Source organism: Amblyomma americanum, chromosome 1 (genome assembly GCF_052857255.1).
Source record: "Amblyomma americanum isolate KBUSLIRL-KWMA chromosome 1, ASM5285725v1, whole genome shotgun sequence".
In the NCBI taxonomy this organism is placed as follows: Eukaryota; Metazoa; Arthropoda; class Arachnida; order Ixodida; family Ixodidae; genus Amblyomma; species Amblyomma americanum.
The window spans coordinates 304086229-304101995 of NC_135497.1; the positions used below are offsets into that span (position 1 = coordinate 304086229).

Consider the following 15767-nt stretch of genomic DNA (forward strand, 5'->3'; position numbering starts at 1 on the left):
TGGCCTCTGGTTCTACTAAGGCTGTGCAGCTTCGGATCGTATACTCCAGCTCAGTAGTTCCCTGGAGCGTTGCAAAAGCAACGAAGCGTGCAGAGGAGGCGGCCATTACGTTCGAGATATAGTGCCAGAATGAAAAGGATTTTCCGTTATAGCGCAATCATGAGACCTACAAAGGGTGTTTGAAAAGGCGTTTATAAGCTTCTATGTTTGGCACGGTAACAAAGTGTTTTGCGACGTAACTATAATTTTCAAAAATTTTTTTTCGTTCCTCAGCAGCAACAATAAAATGTAGTTTTCTTCATTCTTCCTTATATGCTATTAGACGAAGTCCTAAAATATATATTCTTTCATATGCTCTGCCTATTGTTTATGCACCATTTGACAAAAATTTTGTGCATGTATTAGTTAAATTTAAAATGGCTCGTGAATTCCTGAAGCGGATGGATTAATGAGAGAGACTAACGCTATGCCTTTCGCCAAATGGCTCCCGTTGTCTCTTTTACGAATCTCACCGGACTCGTTCCACAGGACACCTTTAACACGTGAGTGATCGAGTTCACTTTTTTCGGCGATAAGAAGACTGAAAGCACCAATGCTTAGCGTAGCGTTCCGGTTTCTGCAACACACCGCTGCTTTCGTACCGACACATACTTCAATCGCAGCATCTGATCTCCGTTGTAGTGGCTCAGCGTTGGTAGGTGTTCCCGGCAGTAAGTCGTGCTACCACTATTTTGGTGTTTCTCTGTGGGCCCTAGACAGCGTTGTTCTGTCCATTTCCACTCGCAGCGTTCCAGCGAAAGCTGCGGGCAGACAAGCAGAATACGAGGCGTGCACGAACACCTTTAAGATCTGTGCGCTTTCCTGATTGGTTGAAGAGCTCTGTAGCTTCCATAGTGCTGCAAGTAAGTGTCGAGATGGAGTATAGCTTCGGCATCACCATAGCCCCGCTTTCTGCGGGGAATCAAACACCGTACATGAAGAAAAAAAAATGGACGCACAGTGCAAAGATAAGAAAAGAGGAACGGAGCAGGGTGTGAACAAGGTTGTCCAAGAGCGGCAATGCGTCACGCCCCGCACGCACCCCCGACCTCTGGGGCGACCTGGCCGCAGTCTGAAGAGGCGGCCGTGCGCCTTCTTTCGGGTGTTGTTCGTCAATCAATGGGCCCTTCTCTGCGGAGCAATGCGGAAGACGAAGGAGAATGGGCTTGCACTTTATATTATGCTCACGACACAGGACGCGCCCAGACCCACTTCATTCCACAGTGGCGCCGGCGTCATGCCTGCCATGTGGCGCTCCGGCTTCGCCCCTCTTTCTTCCCTCGTGACTGACGCGTGAATCCGGCGAATCGCTACAGTGGCGAGCGTCCGCTGAGTGCGATGCTAGCCGTCTCAGCGATGACGCCCCTTGTTAACACGTCACTGCATCTGATGCGGCGTCGTCGTACGTCTATGCGTGTATCCGTCTACCGCGAACAATTTGTGGTCATCACAAGGGCACTCTTATGGCTGCTTGAACGCCATGCATTCAGGCCGTGGTCTCAGCTATGCGCGGCGTGCCAATGTTGTCGTTCGTGCCATGCCCATGCGTACAGGCTGTTAAGATGTGGCGCTTAGACCATGTGGGCGAACGTGCTTAGCATTTTGAAAACGAGGCCCTCAGCGAAACATAATTTTAAGGCTGCAAGGCGCAGCCTAACCTTATCTTCTTTTGTTACAGTGCGCATTTGTGTGAAGACGCCCATTTGGGTCCAAAACTGATATTCGTTTAATGACACGCGAGTTACATGTGAGCTTGCTGAGACATTTTGCTGCCTAAAAAAGAGGAACAATACTGACCGAGAAAGCTCCGCTGTCATGACATCTACAGACACCTATGGGCATATTAAAAATGATTCATTGCAACTTTAGCGCCTCAAAACTCTTATGATATATATTTGGACATCTCTACACCGGCAGCGTTCAAGCCGTGAATGAATAGGGCGTACTTAAAAGCGCAGAGGGTTCCAAGTTCATTTAGAAGCAGCCAGAAATGAAATAGAAAATGCCGCTTCGAAGCCTAGTTTTATCATCGGTTTCCCCCTACTCTCACCGGCCCCAATATTGTCTTACAAAACACACATAGCAGCAGTTTTGGGCTTAAACCACAGGTCGGAAAGAATAAAAAAGGGGAAAGGCAGAATGATTCACTAGAAGCGTGTTCGTTCTTCTCACCCTTTCTCAAAGAGGGAAGGGGAACAAAGGTGTGGTGAGGACGATTCCGGACGGAGGACGCTATTGAGAAAACCGAGCGCGAGCATGAGCGCTAAAAACGCAGCCCTGAGTTGTACACGATCAAGCGCCAATATTTTTCGTTCTATTCCATGCTTTACATGTTTTATTCCGAAGAAATTTACGTGGCAACTTCAAGTGGAAACTTCTTGCGACGTGTAAATAGGACTGAGCTACGTGTGAAGGTCCGGGACATCCTATCAATTTTTATTTTGCTTCTCCAAAACCTACGTGGTCAAAAGAAATATTCGAAGACATTGGTCCCAATAGTAAGGTATACGGCAGCGCAGCAAAGAAGGCTTTGTGCGCGCCGGAATTAACGGCAACCCGGAACGTAAGCGCTGCAAGCAACTTCTACCTACTTCATTGTATTGGCGTTGGAAAAAGGTAAAAAAAGAAATCTAGCAGCCATTGCACGAAGTGACGCGCAGTACTATGGAGATTTTGCAAATAATGTAAGAATTATGAGAAAAAAGCGAAAACTAGAAATCAATTTCTTCTTAAATTTTTCTTAAACGATATGAGAAGCCATCACATTTTTGCAAAATATTTTCGGATTAGTGCGGAGTCGTTCTGCTGCTGACGTGGTAAATTAGCTCTTCTTGTTGTCGTTTGCTTCTTTTATTCGAAAAGATAATTGTTATGATGGTCAACAGCAGCTTTTAATCCGTTTGCCCTAATATGTAGTTGTTGGTAGACGTATGAAAATAACCTTCATTCCAAATGCTTATAGGGCCCAAGCATCCGGCCACCCGATATTTTGTGCCAGGCAGCAGAATAAATCTCACAGTCACGTTAATTCAGGCTCATACTCCCAGGTATCCATTCAAATATGTTGATGGGCTCATAAGAGAGTCTGTCATAAGAGAGCCTATCGATATATGCGGAAAGGAAATTGAAACAACTTGACATCACCCTCTGTGTTCAGCAATCCTGTGACATCATCAGTGACGTAATCTAATGACCGCCTACAAGGTGTCTGACAGAATACTTGGAACCAATCAGTTTGATACACAAAATGAGAGGATTCATAATATGCAGAGACACGAGTCATTCGGTAATTTAAGTCACGACAAGTGATATCATCAGTGATGTAACTGCGTGAGTATACATCGTATCAGTCTGTTATAGCATTAATACTGGTTCGCTTTGACACCCAACATAGATTTTCCCAATGTACTAACTGATTCTGAATATTCCGGTGCCATACTTGACGTCATGAAGGAAACAATCTCATTTTATGACATTCACATCATCAGATTACGACTGTCCAGTAGCATATTCAGAATCGCTAAGTTTTATGCCCCGCAAGAAAGGGCCGAAGATATGCCAATTCACCCTTATATTACAGTCATGTCATGTGAATTTGTCAGCGACGCGCTTTGATTACCTACACCACGCTCGCGATCATGATATTCACAGCTGTTCAATTTAACACCTACTACAATAATTTCTCACTCTTCGTGTTTCTCGCAATTATCTGATTCTGCATCCATTTTAGCAAGGTTATACCTTCTTCGCCGCTATGCTTCGGCTTGCCACCTCGCCATATCCACTGGATCGGTTGACTCACGTTGGCGCTCTCTTATGCGTTGCTGTTCAGCTCGCCGTGCACGTCATTCGGCTTCGGAATCTTTTCAAGGACCGGCTTCATTCATGATTTACCGTTTGCTGCCGAGCAGGTCCTTCTTCTTCTTCTCTACCAGGTTGTTGTTGTTGTTAGCCTATCAAAAGATGGCGCATTCCCACACTGGGGGATCGGCCAAGAATCGGGTGGGTCCTCCGGAGACTTCATCATCCGCCTCTTCTTTCTGGCATCTGCACGTGCACGCAACCGAGTTTACCGCTCTTCATCTTCCCTCCCTTTCTACACTCGGCTGCAGCTGGCGCGACGCTCCTCCGACCTTATCCGAGCTCCCCCGATATTTCCCGAGTTTTTCCGAGGCTTCGGTGGTTTTTATTTTTTAATTCACAGAAACTGCAATCCATTAAATGAATTTTAGCAGAGTGGAAATAGAACATATCAGAACATCAATGCAGGCAACGAAACAAAATGAATGCAAACTACATTACTTCAAATGACATCACAAAAATGTCGTCATTCAATAAAAGGCGGCACGAAAGAGAAAAAAAGACATTTAAGCTGTGACAAAATTAACCGAGATTAGCAGCAAATATGGACAAGGAAGGTGGAGTAACTTCAATGTTAGTCAAGTTATTCTCTTCAGCTACGCTCCTAGAAAAAAATGAATATTTTAAACAATTGTTTTTTACGCAGAATGATGTCATCGTTAGCTTGCGCTTCTGCCTTGTGGCAAATTCAGAGGACAATATAATTATATAAGAGAAGTTAACAGAGTAGTGTTGATTTACAACTCGATACGTGAATTTTAGTAAGGAAACTCAATTATGCTGTGTTAATGCAGGCAAGTTAGCTGACTTTAAAAGTTTTGCTACTAAGGTGCAAGAGAAGCTATTATAAATGAACTGAACCACCTTCTGCTGCACCTGTTCTAGCTTCTTGATGTTTGTTTGCGCAAAAGGATCCCTGATAACGGCTGCATAAAGTAGTACCGGTCGTATTATTGTGTTTTATGCTAGTAAGTCGAAGGGACATGTGCACTGTTTTTAGGCTCTCCTGAGAAAAAAAAAACAATTCACGACAGGCATTAGTGGCTACTTTATCAAGGTGTTGACGCCATTTGAGGTTTTTGGATATTCACAGCCCAAGGTAGTATTCTGTTATTTTAAGTAAAAGAAAATTGTTATGCAAGTAATTAAAATTAAGCTTATTTTTTGGTGAGTAATAAACGTAAAAAGTTTTCTCAAAATTTACCGACATCTGCCATTATTGGTATATGACGTTATATGCTATATCTAAAACTCGATTTGATAAGCACTAACCCGCAATTATCTTGAGTGTATTGTCTGACTAACCATGCATGCTGGGTAGAGAATTTTTTCCACCAAACGGCGCCTTTGCAAAAAAAAAAAAATAATAATATTATGGCGTGTAGTTTACGTCAGTCCCGGGATAATGTTAGATTTGATGTCCATTGGAAAAATAATTAACTATTACTGAGTATTTATATAATTAAGATTGTTACCGAACCAGAATTTACTCCTAAAACAAGTAGTCGGCCCTTGTCCGCCCATTTCCTGCAGGCGGCTGCAAATAGCCTCTGAACCCGAAATCCGTACGTCTTCATGACGAAGCAGGCTCGCACTCATTGCCTGGAATACTATGGTTCTCGATAGCTCCGCCGTGCGACGCAACCTGTCCAAAAGTAACGTGCCCAGCTGTTCACCTTTAATGTGACGCCGATGGTACTCGCACTCACAGGAGCTCACGTCCACTAACATCCACTAACAGGGTTTCCCTAACACTTTCACTCGCACTCACATGTAGGCGTGTGAGGGAGGCAAAAGAAGTGTACCTAAGAGAGGAATATCAAGCTGCGCTCGAAAGAGACTTAGGATACCGCAACGAGCAAAGGAAAAATGATAATAGTGACGTTAACAGACAAAGATCACTCTGGATTTGACGTCATTGCAAGTGAAGTTGAAAGGCAGATTTAAAATCAGCTAGTGCGCGGAAGTGATAAAATAAATAATCGGTGATTTTCAAAATTGACAGTGTGGATACTGAAGAAAGAGAAGCACCATCAAGAGTGGGATAGGGGGAACTGGCGGACTGAGGTAACGTTTCAAAAATGCGCTCCCGTTGCATGGCAGATGCAGGTGCGTAACCGGGTAGGTAGAAATGGTAGAAAGCCCAAGGAGAGGCCTCTTTTATACACGGGGCTTTAACCCTTCTGACTGCGGAGAAGGTGGCCAATTTATTTTGTGTAGCTGCTCATTGCTGACATTTTCTTAAGCTCTGCGTTTAACTACACAAATCCTATCTGATTACAAGAGGAGAGAACGCTTAGCCTGATATGTTAGCATATGTTGTGGTACGACAACGCCGATAATGACGGCAGTCCTCGTCTCGTGCCAAAGAAGACGCCAAATCATCAGTTGGGTACGGCGCCAGTGGAGGCACTTTGCCTAGTCTTTCAGTGATAATATCGGGTACAACATGACGGCTTGACGAATGGCAGCCTTAAATATATAGTTCGCCGATGAGTTCAGCATTTGCAGGGACGCTTTCAAAAGAAAAAAGAACTTGATAACTTTAGCAATGTTTTTTCAGACCATTCAACATCAAAGACAGCTGTAGTTTTGGAGGCTTCGCCAAATGGAATGGTAATGGTAAAAGTACCCTGCGCATCGGGTACACAGTTATGTTACGCACGGCTGAAATGGTTTAGAGCTGTTTGAGTGCCTATGTTACTCGGGAGTTCTCAGTTTTTCAGGGTTCGATGTCAATAAAACTTGGAGGAAATAAATACCTAAATCTGCATTCCATGCTAGCAATCTTCTCATTAGTGATGTCGTGTCCCGTTGTTGAATTCAATAAGGTGAAAACTTAGGAAGCGTACTCGAGAACGGTCGTACAACGTAACATTTATTTTCAACGCTGAAAATGCGTACAAGGTATCAAATACACGAAGCACGTAATGGCGTGCAAGCGCCCCCTTACGCTAAAACAAAACAACAAAACAAAGTATCAAATGGACGGCTTGTGCGACATGTACCGAGTGCTCTCAATTCTTTACATGAATGATATGATTACTTTGGCACTGAGAAAAGGACAAAAAAAAACACCAGACGCGAGACCCTTGAGCGAAATTTTGCACCTGATGGGAATCCTACGAAGTCTTCATCTCCAAGACGAGTATTTTATCATGGCTTGAAAGATAGGCATGACACGTAAGTAATCTTGAGACTAGTATGAGCCGCTCAAGCCTAGAGAACCAACGATGTGGTTTCTTGTTCGGGCTTTGTGATCTGTACGCGTAAAAAAGTGTTAGCAAAATATGAATTCGTATAATGCCGCGCGGAAATAACATTAACATTTTCAGTGGGGCAAAATAATATGAACCTGTGCATAAATTCACCGGCTATGTGCAAAAGCCGAATGTAGTTTCCACTTTGTAGTCTGCAAAGCCTCGCTGATACTGAGATGCAAGAGAGAGAGAGTGAAAGCGCGTCTGTTTTCTTGCTCACAGTTTAAGTGCGCGTGTTCTTTTTAATCCCCATCTCGCTTAGCACATTTAAAAATATGTTTTCAGACCTGTTCGAGAGGCACACGTTCAATGTTGAACTAAAGACACTAGATAGGGCAGTCGATAAACATTGATAATGGGACACTCAGCAAAACCACAACTACTGGCTACATTAATAGCTGTGCAACGTTAAATACACATGCGCATTGTAAATCAAGGTACCGTTACGTAATAAGAAAATATATAAACAATTGCCAGTATTTCTTAAAAGTTTCAATTAATCCATTCTTGTTGACAGCGCGTTAAAGCACAGGGACAAAAGAAACACAGAGGACGACGTCGTCCTCTGTGTTTCTTCTGTCCCTGTGCTTTAACGCGCTGTCAACAAGAATGGATCATTACCAACTAGCCCGGCAATTTGTCCTATTCAATTAATGAACTGTTAGCGAGCTATACTGTGTAACACAAAAAACATGATCGATTCCCTGCCGCGTGGCAAAGTTTTGCTCTAATTTCATAGCCTAGTAACACGCTATTCTTACCAAGGTTATGTAGACTTAATTCCCTTTCATGAAACAGGTAGCTAGATTATTGACAGAAATTCTCACTGCCTTTGAGCATGGATCATCACTGCCCTCAAATAGGAAAGCTGTCCCAAGCGTTTGCATGACGAGAGGTCAATCACCCGTCAGCTGTCCTTCCGAACATCATGTATTATGTACGCTCACATAGGAATGCACAGAATCACTTAGGGCATTTTCCGAACGCCGAGCGTTGGCGGCATAAGCTTCCACTCGCGACGATCTCAACACCATCACAGACACTGTTGCGCTACACGTGCGCTGGTAGAAACGAGTACTTTGAAGTGGCCAGGCAAGCGTCGGGAGTTTGAGCTGTCACTGCCTAAGGAGTAGTTCGCTGAGCGCTTGAATGTAACTCTGGGCCATCTGCAGCGATTCAAATTTGGAGAGCTTGCGGTCGTTTCCTAACGAAGGCACCACTTCCCGCAGTCTGTCGAAGGCCTCGTTCAGAGAATGCATTCGGCGCCGCTCGCGGGCGTTTGCGGCGACCCGTCGCTTCTTCATGACAACTTGCGACGGCGGAGTTTTCTCCGAGCTTTTCCGCTTACTGACTGCGCCCTCGCATAAAGAGCGCTTCCTGTCAGGTGACAATAGCTGGCAGCCGTTCTCAGCGTCAGAGTCAAATTCTTCGCACCGGCCTTCTTCCCTCGCTGTCTTCGGAAAGGGAAGCACTGCGTCGAAATGTCCTTCAGAGCCGCCTCGAGGTGCGGGGCAAATCTCTGTGAGAGTCGCGGAGTTCTCGGAGAGTGCTGAGCAGGGCGAGAGAGACGAAAGAGTTGAGACAGGGGTTGGGCAGCCGTCCGACAGCGGCACGCCGCAGGAGAAGACCTCGAGATGACCGTGGTGATGTTTTGTCGATGAGTATGAATCGAAGCCATGGTGAAGCTGCTGCTGTCCGTAAAGGTTCATGTCCGTGCGGAAGCTGACGGTCATGGCAATATCCACGTTCGTCAGGCCTTCCATGTGTCCTGGCGACAAGCCTTGGATCGGCAGCTCTGTGTGACTCGGGTTGGCGGAAGCTGCTGTCAGCTGTGGGCCTGTCAGCGGAAGGGCTTTCAAACAAGCCGCCGTCGCCGAAAGAAGCGGTATTGCGAAACGGCCGCCAGTCCGTGAATGGCCCGGCGTAACTGTCGGGCAAGGAGGCTGTTTCAGCGAGGCGCCGACTCCCCTGAACTAGTTGAGCGCCCGTTTCCTCCGGACTGGCCGCGCCGCGTGATGCGAGATGCGGGGCTTGGGCGAGCGGCGCGTCTCGTCGGGAGCCGTCTGGCTTCTGGCGCCTTTTGCAGAGGACCCGCGGGTACCTTTGCCGCCGGCAGCGGAACAGCACCACCACCCTTGGGAGAGGGGAAGTGCCCACAGCGGCCAATGAGCATGGCCCGGTCGGGCTCCATCCGCTCTGCCTTTTGTTTCACCGGGCGCGTCACCCGTCCACCCTTGCCAGGTAGCCTCCTCTCTCTTGTAGTTTCTGCCTTACTCTTTTAATTCTATAACCTGGCTACCTGTATTTACGGAGTCTCTTTCTCCCTCTTAGAGCGCACTTCTTTTTGGCGCGTGTAGAAGAGCGAGAGGAAAGGAAAAACAGTGAGAGGGCAACAAGATGCCGTCCTGGATTACAGGTCCTCCTCTGCTTTCTCTTTTATCGCCATTATCGCCATCGCCATCTGGCAGTGGTCTTTTTGCGATGAAATCTCTGTGAGGCGAATCAGCGAAAGAAAGAACTTGGCTGGTGCATTGCTGGCATTTTCCGCGCTTTTGCACAGAGGGTGACCACAGGGTGCCGGTCTGTTCGCTCGCGAGAAGGTACCCCCCGTCGCGACATGCGCTTGACAGATCTCCATCTTGCAGTTCCCATGGACATGTCAGCGTGGGTTCCGTTCACGCTTCGAAGAGATCGCTACTACATGGTCCGGTGCGCATGGCATGTCAACAGGTAGTTACTCGACAAATAAATATAAGGCTGCCGCGAGTGGTCTGCCATGAATTTGACTTTACATTCGTAAGCACCATTAAATGCAAAGAGGCTTCGTTTTTCGTCATCTGACTTCTCAGTGACTTTATTATTGCTGCGTACTGCATAGAGCAGAAAGCTGTATTTTTGTTACGCTGATATTAATTTGTTTAGAGGACTGATAGATGATGGAAATAATGCATGAACCGTGGAGCATAGACTCTCTGACTCCAGAAATAATGTTCATTGCCTCTTTCGGTCATCGTTAAGCTTCGGTGACACTGCGATATTTGTTTTTTTTTTTCAATGCGTTTTTCAGCATAGCGCTTCCCACATTTCAGACGACTTGAACGATGGTTCTTGAATTATCATGTGTACAAGAAGTATTCCCGTATTCTGAGTTATGCATAACGCTAAAAAAAAAGACCAACATAGCTAATCCCGCAATTGTTGCACAACGAATGCGGTTTCGAAATGTTGTTCTTGCGAATACCTCGTTGAAAGCTTGGTGGTTTATGAAGTGTAAACGCATGCGGAGGATACGCACAAACTACACAGATTGGTTTTCGCTATTTACATATTATGAAACAAAAGGAAGAAACCAAGAAGTAATTCAGAAAGTCTTTGAATATAACTGTGAACGATGTTAATTGCTAGATATTATAGAAAGCTTAGCATACTCAAGCAATTTTCACTTAACAGCTTCATAACTGCCTCGACTAAAGTGCATTCAAAGCATGACTGATGCCGCGCTCAGTAATGCCGGCAGCTAGAATGCCAACGTTTGAAAGTGGAATGGGCACGCTTAAAGCACATTCCTGGCCGTGTACCGATGCCGCTGACAAAGACACTATCATTGCGCTATAAACGAAAAAAATATTAATACTTGCGACATGCTTCATTCACCTTCGAGATCACTTACATATAGGTTGGCAGTGTTCCGCATTTAAAATGTTTTAGTTTTCACGGCATTGGAGAGAACACCTTCGCGCTGAATGCATATAGCTTCTCATTCATATGATTTCGTTCGTTTTTTTTAATGCGCATCGTACTGTTTCTTTCTAAAAAGCTTTAAGAATTAGGCGCGCTTCACCTACTTGCCGTTCCCTAAGTACACAGCAATGTAGAGAATACATTCTTACTGTTTGCCGATTCGGCCATGGTTCATCACAGATAGCACAAAATGTGAGTGCTCTGTTTAATTTTGCTCGGGTCATGAGTTTTGAAATATAGTGAAAAGTTAGAATTGTCTAATTGCTCGACTGCACAGCAAAAGTTACAGGATTGCAAAACGTGTAGATAAAGCTGGCGAAGCCGATGTCAGTAAGTATACAGCGCATGTCAGTAGATGCCAAAAAGTATACACTACAGCGTAGATGCAACGCGCAGCGAAATAAGCGCGTATGGTCGGGGTAAAGCCAGAAACAGCCGCCCTGCAGGCAATAAAGATGACTGGGAACTTTCAACGAGCAATTTTCCACTGAATGCCGACTGGCACAATGCCGAGTACTTTTGCTCCGAGCACTGCTTACCTTCATTGACGCTGCGTTTGTTGTATGTTCGTTATTGGTTGTACGTTGTCCACCTTCGGCTTCTCGCTTTTGTTGTCCGTATTCTGTAAGCCCGCGTATGTTTTTTTCTTTCCTTTTTCCTCCGAGAGCAGAACCGTAGCCTCCACATGCGCGCTGTTTCCTCTCAACTTGTCGGCGTACCATGATTTATTTACACCCTTTTCTTATTTTGCTTTATTTAGGTTTGAATGCTTTCGTAGGTAATAATTTGACTACCGCGATTTTCTTACGCTCTCAATTACCGACCTTTACAATGATGCCTCATATACCTGCCACGATACATTTCAATTCGCTTACCTTCAGTGATCAATGCAGCGTAATCACAGCCCGGAACAACCAACTACGTGTGAGTGCTCCCCTTTACTGTGGAATGGAAAGGAGCTCGGCGACGCCTTACTGATATCATTCAGAACATGAGGACGAGCTTGGAACAATTACGTGCCCTGCTCGTGACCCTTTATTTCGGAGCTAATGCGCCCCTTTTTAATGGTGTTGTCGCGGTCGCATCGCCGCGGCGCCCCAATCTCGTCCGGTCATCAATTGCCGGGGCCGAAACGATGCTGCACCTGATTTTGCTGCGTAATAGGGCGGTACATTCTCTCGCGGTGGGTACGACGCAATGTGAGAAACGACGCTTGGTTTGTGCCTCTTATTCACTGTGCTATCGTTGGCGATGTCTGTCTGCGAGTCTCAAAGGAGTTCTCAATATCACAGGTGGGTGCGCTTTTGAAAGAGTCATGTCGAGCAGTCCTTTGTTTGGTTGTCATTGGAAAGGCCGACTCAGCAGACTGATATTGCATTCGTTTGGTTTCACAAACAGCAATGAGACCGGGATAGTTCGCGCTGTTAGTGAGACATTCTTGTTCAGCTTGTGTCAAAACAATAAAAATAAGAAGAGTTTAATTGGGAGAAACGGGGAAACATATACGATTATTTTTGAATGTAGGCGGTAAAATGTGGAACGAGTTTCTTGCATGTAAACTGCGTAAGTGAGCGTCTATGCTGAGATTTCGCGGCAGTAACCCAAATAATTCATTGCAAGCACTTAAAGATGTGCTTCTTTTGGCTGCTTCTTGGCGCCAAAATGCAACTTCGGAAAGTAAGTGTTTTAGTTGTAAATAAGGACCACCATAAGTATAAACCAGAAGAATATGAAATAGATAGCACGAAAAATAGATACTGTTGCATTTTTTGTCGAGAATCTAAACTACGCTGCCTAGTAACATTTCTTACAGAAGCTCCAATTGGTTGTCTATGTATTGTGCATATAAAGTCTGGAAATAGCCAAGTTTCCTTAGATTTTACCAATTTTACCAATTTTGTTTCACGCACCTCCTCTCTGGACTGTGTAGGTTTTCACAAATGCTTCCTTACTATGAACTAAGCTATTCGCGTATGCAGACTCCAGAGAACGATCAGCGTGTGGCCGTCCGTCACTACGTTCGTCCTTCAACAGTCAACCTTTGAATTGAAAAAAAAGGAGCCTTCTGGCTTTTTTTTCCCTCCTCGGTGAAAAATGTCATGCCTGTGAAAAATCGCCAACACTACACCACCGCCGTGCCACAGCTACTGAGGCTTGCTCAAAAATTCGTCAGCGAGTGCTGACATTCATCATACTCTTCTACCCATTTCAAGCATAGTTAAGTTGAAGTTTATTTCTCGCTCTTAGTGGTACAAGTGTCACTGCGAGAGGGAGGACGCAGGGAAAAAGCTGCTTGAATGCAGCTTGAGAGGCACCCTACTCCCACATTGCTGAGGCAACGTATTGCCTCAGTTGTTCACAGGATAGCTGCAGGTGAGGCAGTTGAAAAAAACAAACTAAAGCATCAACATGAATGGAATATGTACAGTAGCATTTCAAAATTTACCATCACAATCACAACAAAAAGCGATATAGATACTCAAAACAAAATTATCACATCATCCAAGTGTAGAACATAAGTAGAATTCACCCGCTTTACAGTTTTATTCACAGTTCAGAGCAAGTTCCAGCTAAACGTCTTCAAAAAGGTACAAAATGGCTTTTAGGCTCTTCACTTTGATGCCTCTTAGCCATATGTTGTTATTTTATATAATGTTCAGGTATATTGGCAGAATAAAAAATGACTGCATACCGTATTTGTTGCGACAGAGACAATGACCAAGAAAAATGAGAGCGGGTATCATAAACGGTTGACTAGCGAGGTCTTTTTAGAAGTGAGAGAGTGGTTTCATTGTTAATAATAACCGCAGTTTTGTACATTGATAGCAGTCTGGAAGGAAACAAAGAAGTGATCTTTAGAATGCCAAATTTAATGAAGTATGGTTGTGCGCGGATATGCCCCGATACGTTTGCTATTAGTCTAATTGCAAGATTTTGGGCTGTTATTAATTTGTATATGTTGTGCTGCGTCATCGTTTCCCAAACTGTGAGACAGTAAGTCAGTGATGGGAGAAAGAATGTTTGAGAAATGAGGACTTTTACTTGAGACGGAAGGGTGTCCCTATGTTGGCAAAAAGGACCGTTGAAGCGATACATTTGTTTCCGAACATGATTGACCTGCTTGTCCCAGGTGAGACACTCTGAAAAGATTACTCCTAAGCATTTTATGCTTGGCACGATTGCAATTGTTTTGCCGCCTAGTGGTAGGGTGAAGTTGGTGTGAACAGTTTTGTTTCTTGTTCGGAATAAAACGGTCTTCGTCTTATCAGAATTCACTTTGAGATTGTTATTTTTCTTGACCACTCGTGAAGATACTCCAAGAACTTAATGGCTCGCGAAAATAGTTTGGCTCTGTGCTACCCGACAACAGTGCTGCCATATCGTCAGCAAAGCCCACAAGGTCAACAGCATAGGCTTGCGCGTTCCCTCCTTGTTAGAACGTGACATACGCAGCGCGCTGAATAACCGTATATATGCGGCTAAGAGCCGCACTCGTGTATCTGCCGCTCTCCCAAACTTGGCATTTGATAATCTTAAAAAAAATCGGCTGAAATCAACTGCTCTATACGAGCGCTCGCGTTCACGGAGGAGTTGCCAGATGATGACAGCTGCCTGCTTTTATCAGTGTTATCATTTCGATCATACACAGCTGTGTTGCTGAGTCCTATCTGTGGGAATTTTCAAGTTTCGTCCGCGCAGTTAGACATCAATTTCATTTATGCTGCATCTTGAACCGTCCGTTTCGTTAGCTAGGAAATAGGTGCTTAACCCCGTACGATACAACTTTTAAGCTTTGAGTTGTCTCATACGTCGAATTACACGGAAGCGGGCAGCCGGCCGGAACTTTGGCGTCGACAAGTGCGTGCACCGGTACTGTGGTAAGAAATAAAACCTCACCGCAAGAAACAAATGCAGGAAGGCGTCCCGTGGAATTAAGCAGTAGGTAGAGATGGGCTATACTGCGGGCTATATTTAGCGTCAAACTGTAATGGACAATAAAATAGTTTCCCCAGAATGCAGCTTGAAAACTGAACTTAAAAATTCCGCTCTTGGGCAGGGGCCACACCCAGCCGAAATTTCGAAAAAAAAATTGCTGCCCTTACCCGCATCTAACGATTGTTTTCACCTATTTCTAGATGCCCGCACACTTTCTGCTTCATCCATGAACAATGCACACATGGTTCACAATGTTGCACTGTGCTCACATTTACCCAAGAAACAACGGCCGCTTAAAATGGCACAACGTGGCGCCGGCAGTGCCTGCACCTCATTGGCTCAGCTGAGCTTGGTATATTCTGTACTAGTCGTGCTTACATAGAGCACGAATTCATTAGGGGAGAACATGGCAGACTGGTACGCCGTTCTAAATGTTTTATAATGCACATAACCATCGTCCTTTCCATATACCGCTTTGCCTTCATAAAGAATTTTCTACACAGCATGCATTCCAAAGTAATTTGATCAGGATTCGTAGCAACCACATAGCATATCAGTGCAGCACAGTACCGCAACCTCCTAATCTACAATTATGTGAGTACGCTCTTCGATCGCGGTCCCATTTGTTCCCCTTATAGTTAATATCTTATAAAAGCACTGACATATAGCTTTGCCTCCCGTGCTGGCTCATAGCAGGTCCTTTCAAGAAAAAGGCGGCAGCAGTGATAGAGCTAGTTATGCTGCCAAAAGTGTAATAAAGCGCTCGCGCAGAATATTGTTGATGGTGGTTATGATGGCGTTAATCCTGTCAAAATCTGTATATGGTGTCTTTCCGATGTAACGTATCAGAAATTCATGCCGCTGATGAAAGGAACCGAATTACAACCAGGCGCTAGCGTGCACTGTCAGCGGATTATTGAAAAAAAAACA

General features: G+C 44.9%; 1 protein-coding gene and 1 long non-coding RNA gene across 4 annotated transcripts in view; both read right to left on the reverse strand.

Moving 5' to 3' along the window:
- Positions 1-11546, reverse strand: part of LOC144098366 (uncharacterized) — a 37261-nt gene extending 25715 nt beyond the window's left edge. Inside the window, exon 1 of one of the 3 annotated variants that reach the window (XR_013307180.1) lies at positions 11441-11546. This is a non-coding gene — a long non-coding RNA (uncharacterized LOC144098366). The other 2 variants (XR_013307177.1, XR_013307178.1) reach the window with 2 other exon arrangements.
- Positions 8276-8923, reverse strand: LOC144116450 (uncharacterized). The gene has a single exon (XM_077651182.1). It carries the CDS (start codon positions 8921-8923, stop codon positions 8276-8278), a length of 648 nt encoding a protein of 215 aa, XP_077507308.1.
- Positions 11547-15767: the final 4221 nt, after the last annotated feature.

Coding starts and splice junctions, on each gene's coding strand:
- LOC144116450 (XM_077651182.1), bottom strand. CDS start 8,923: ATGGAAGGCCTGACGAACGTGGATATTGCCATGACCGTCAGCTTCCGC.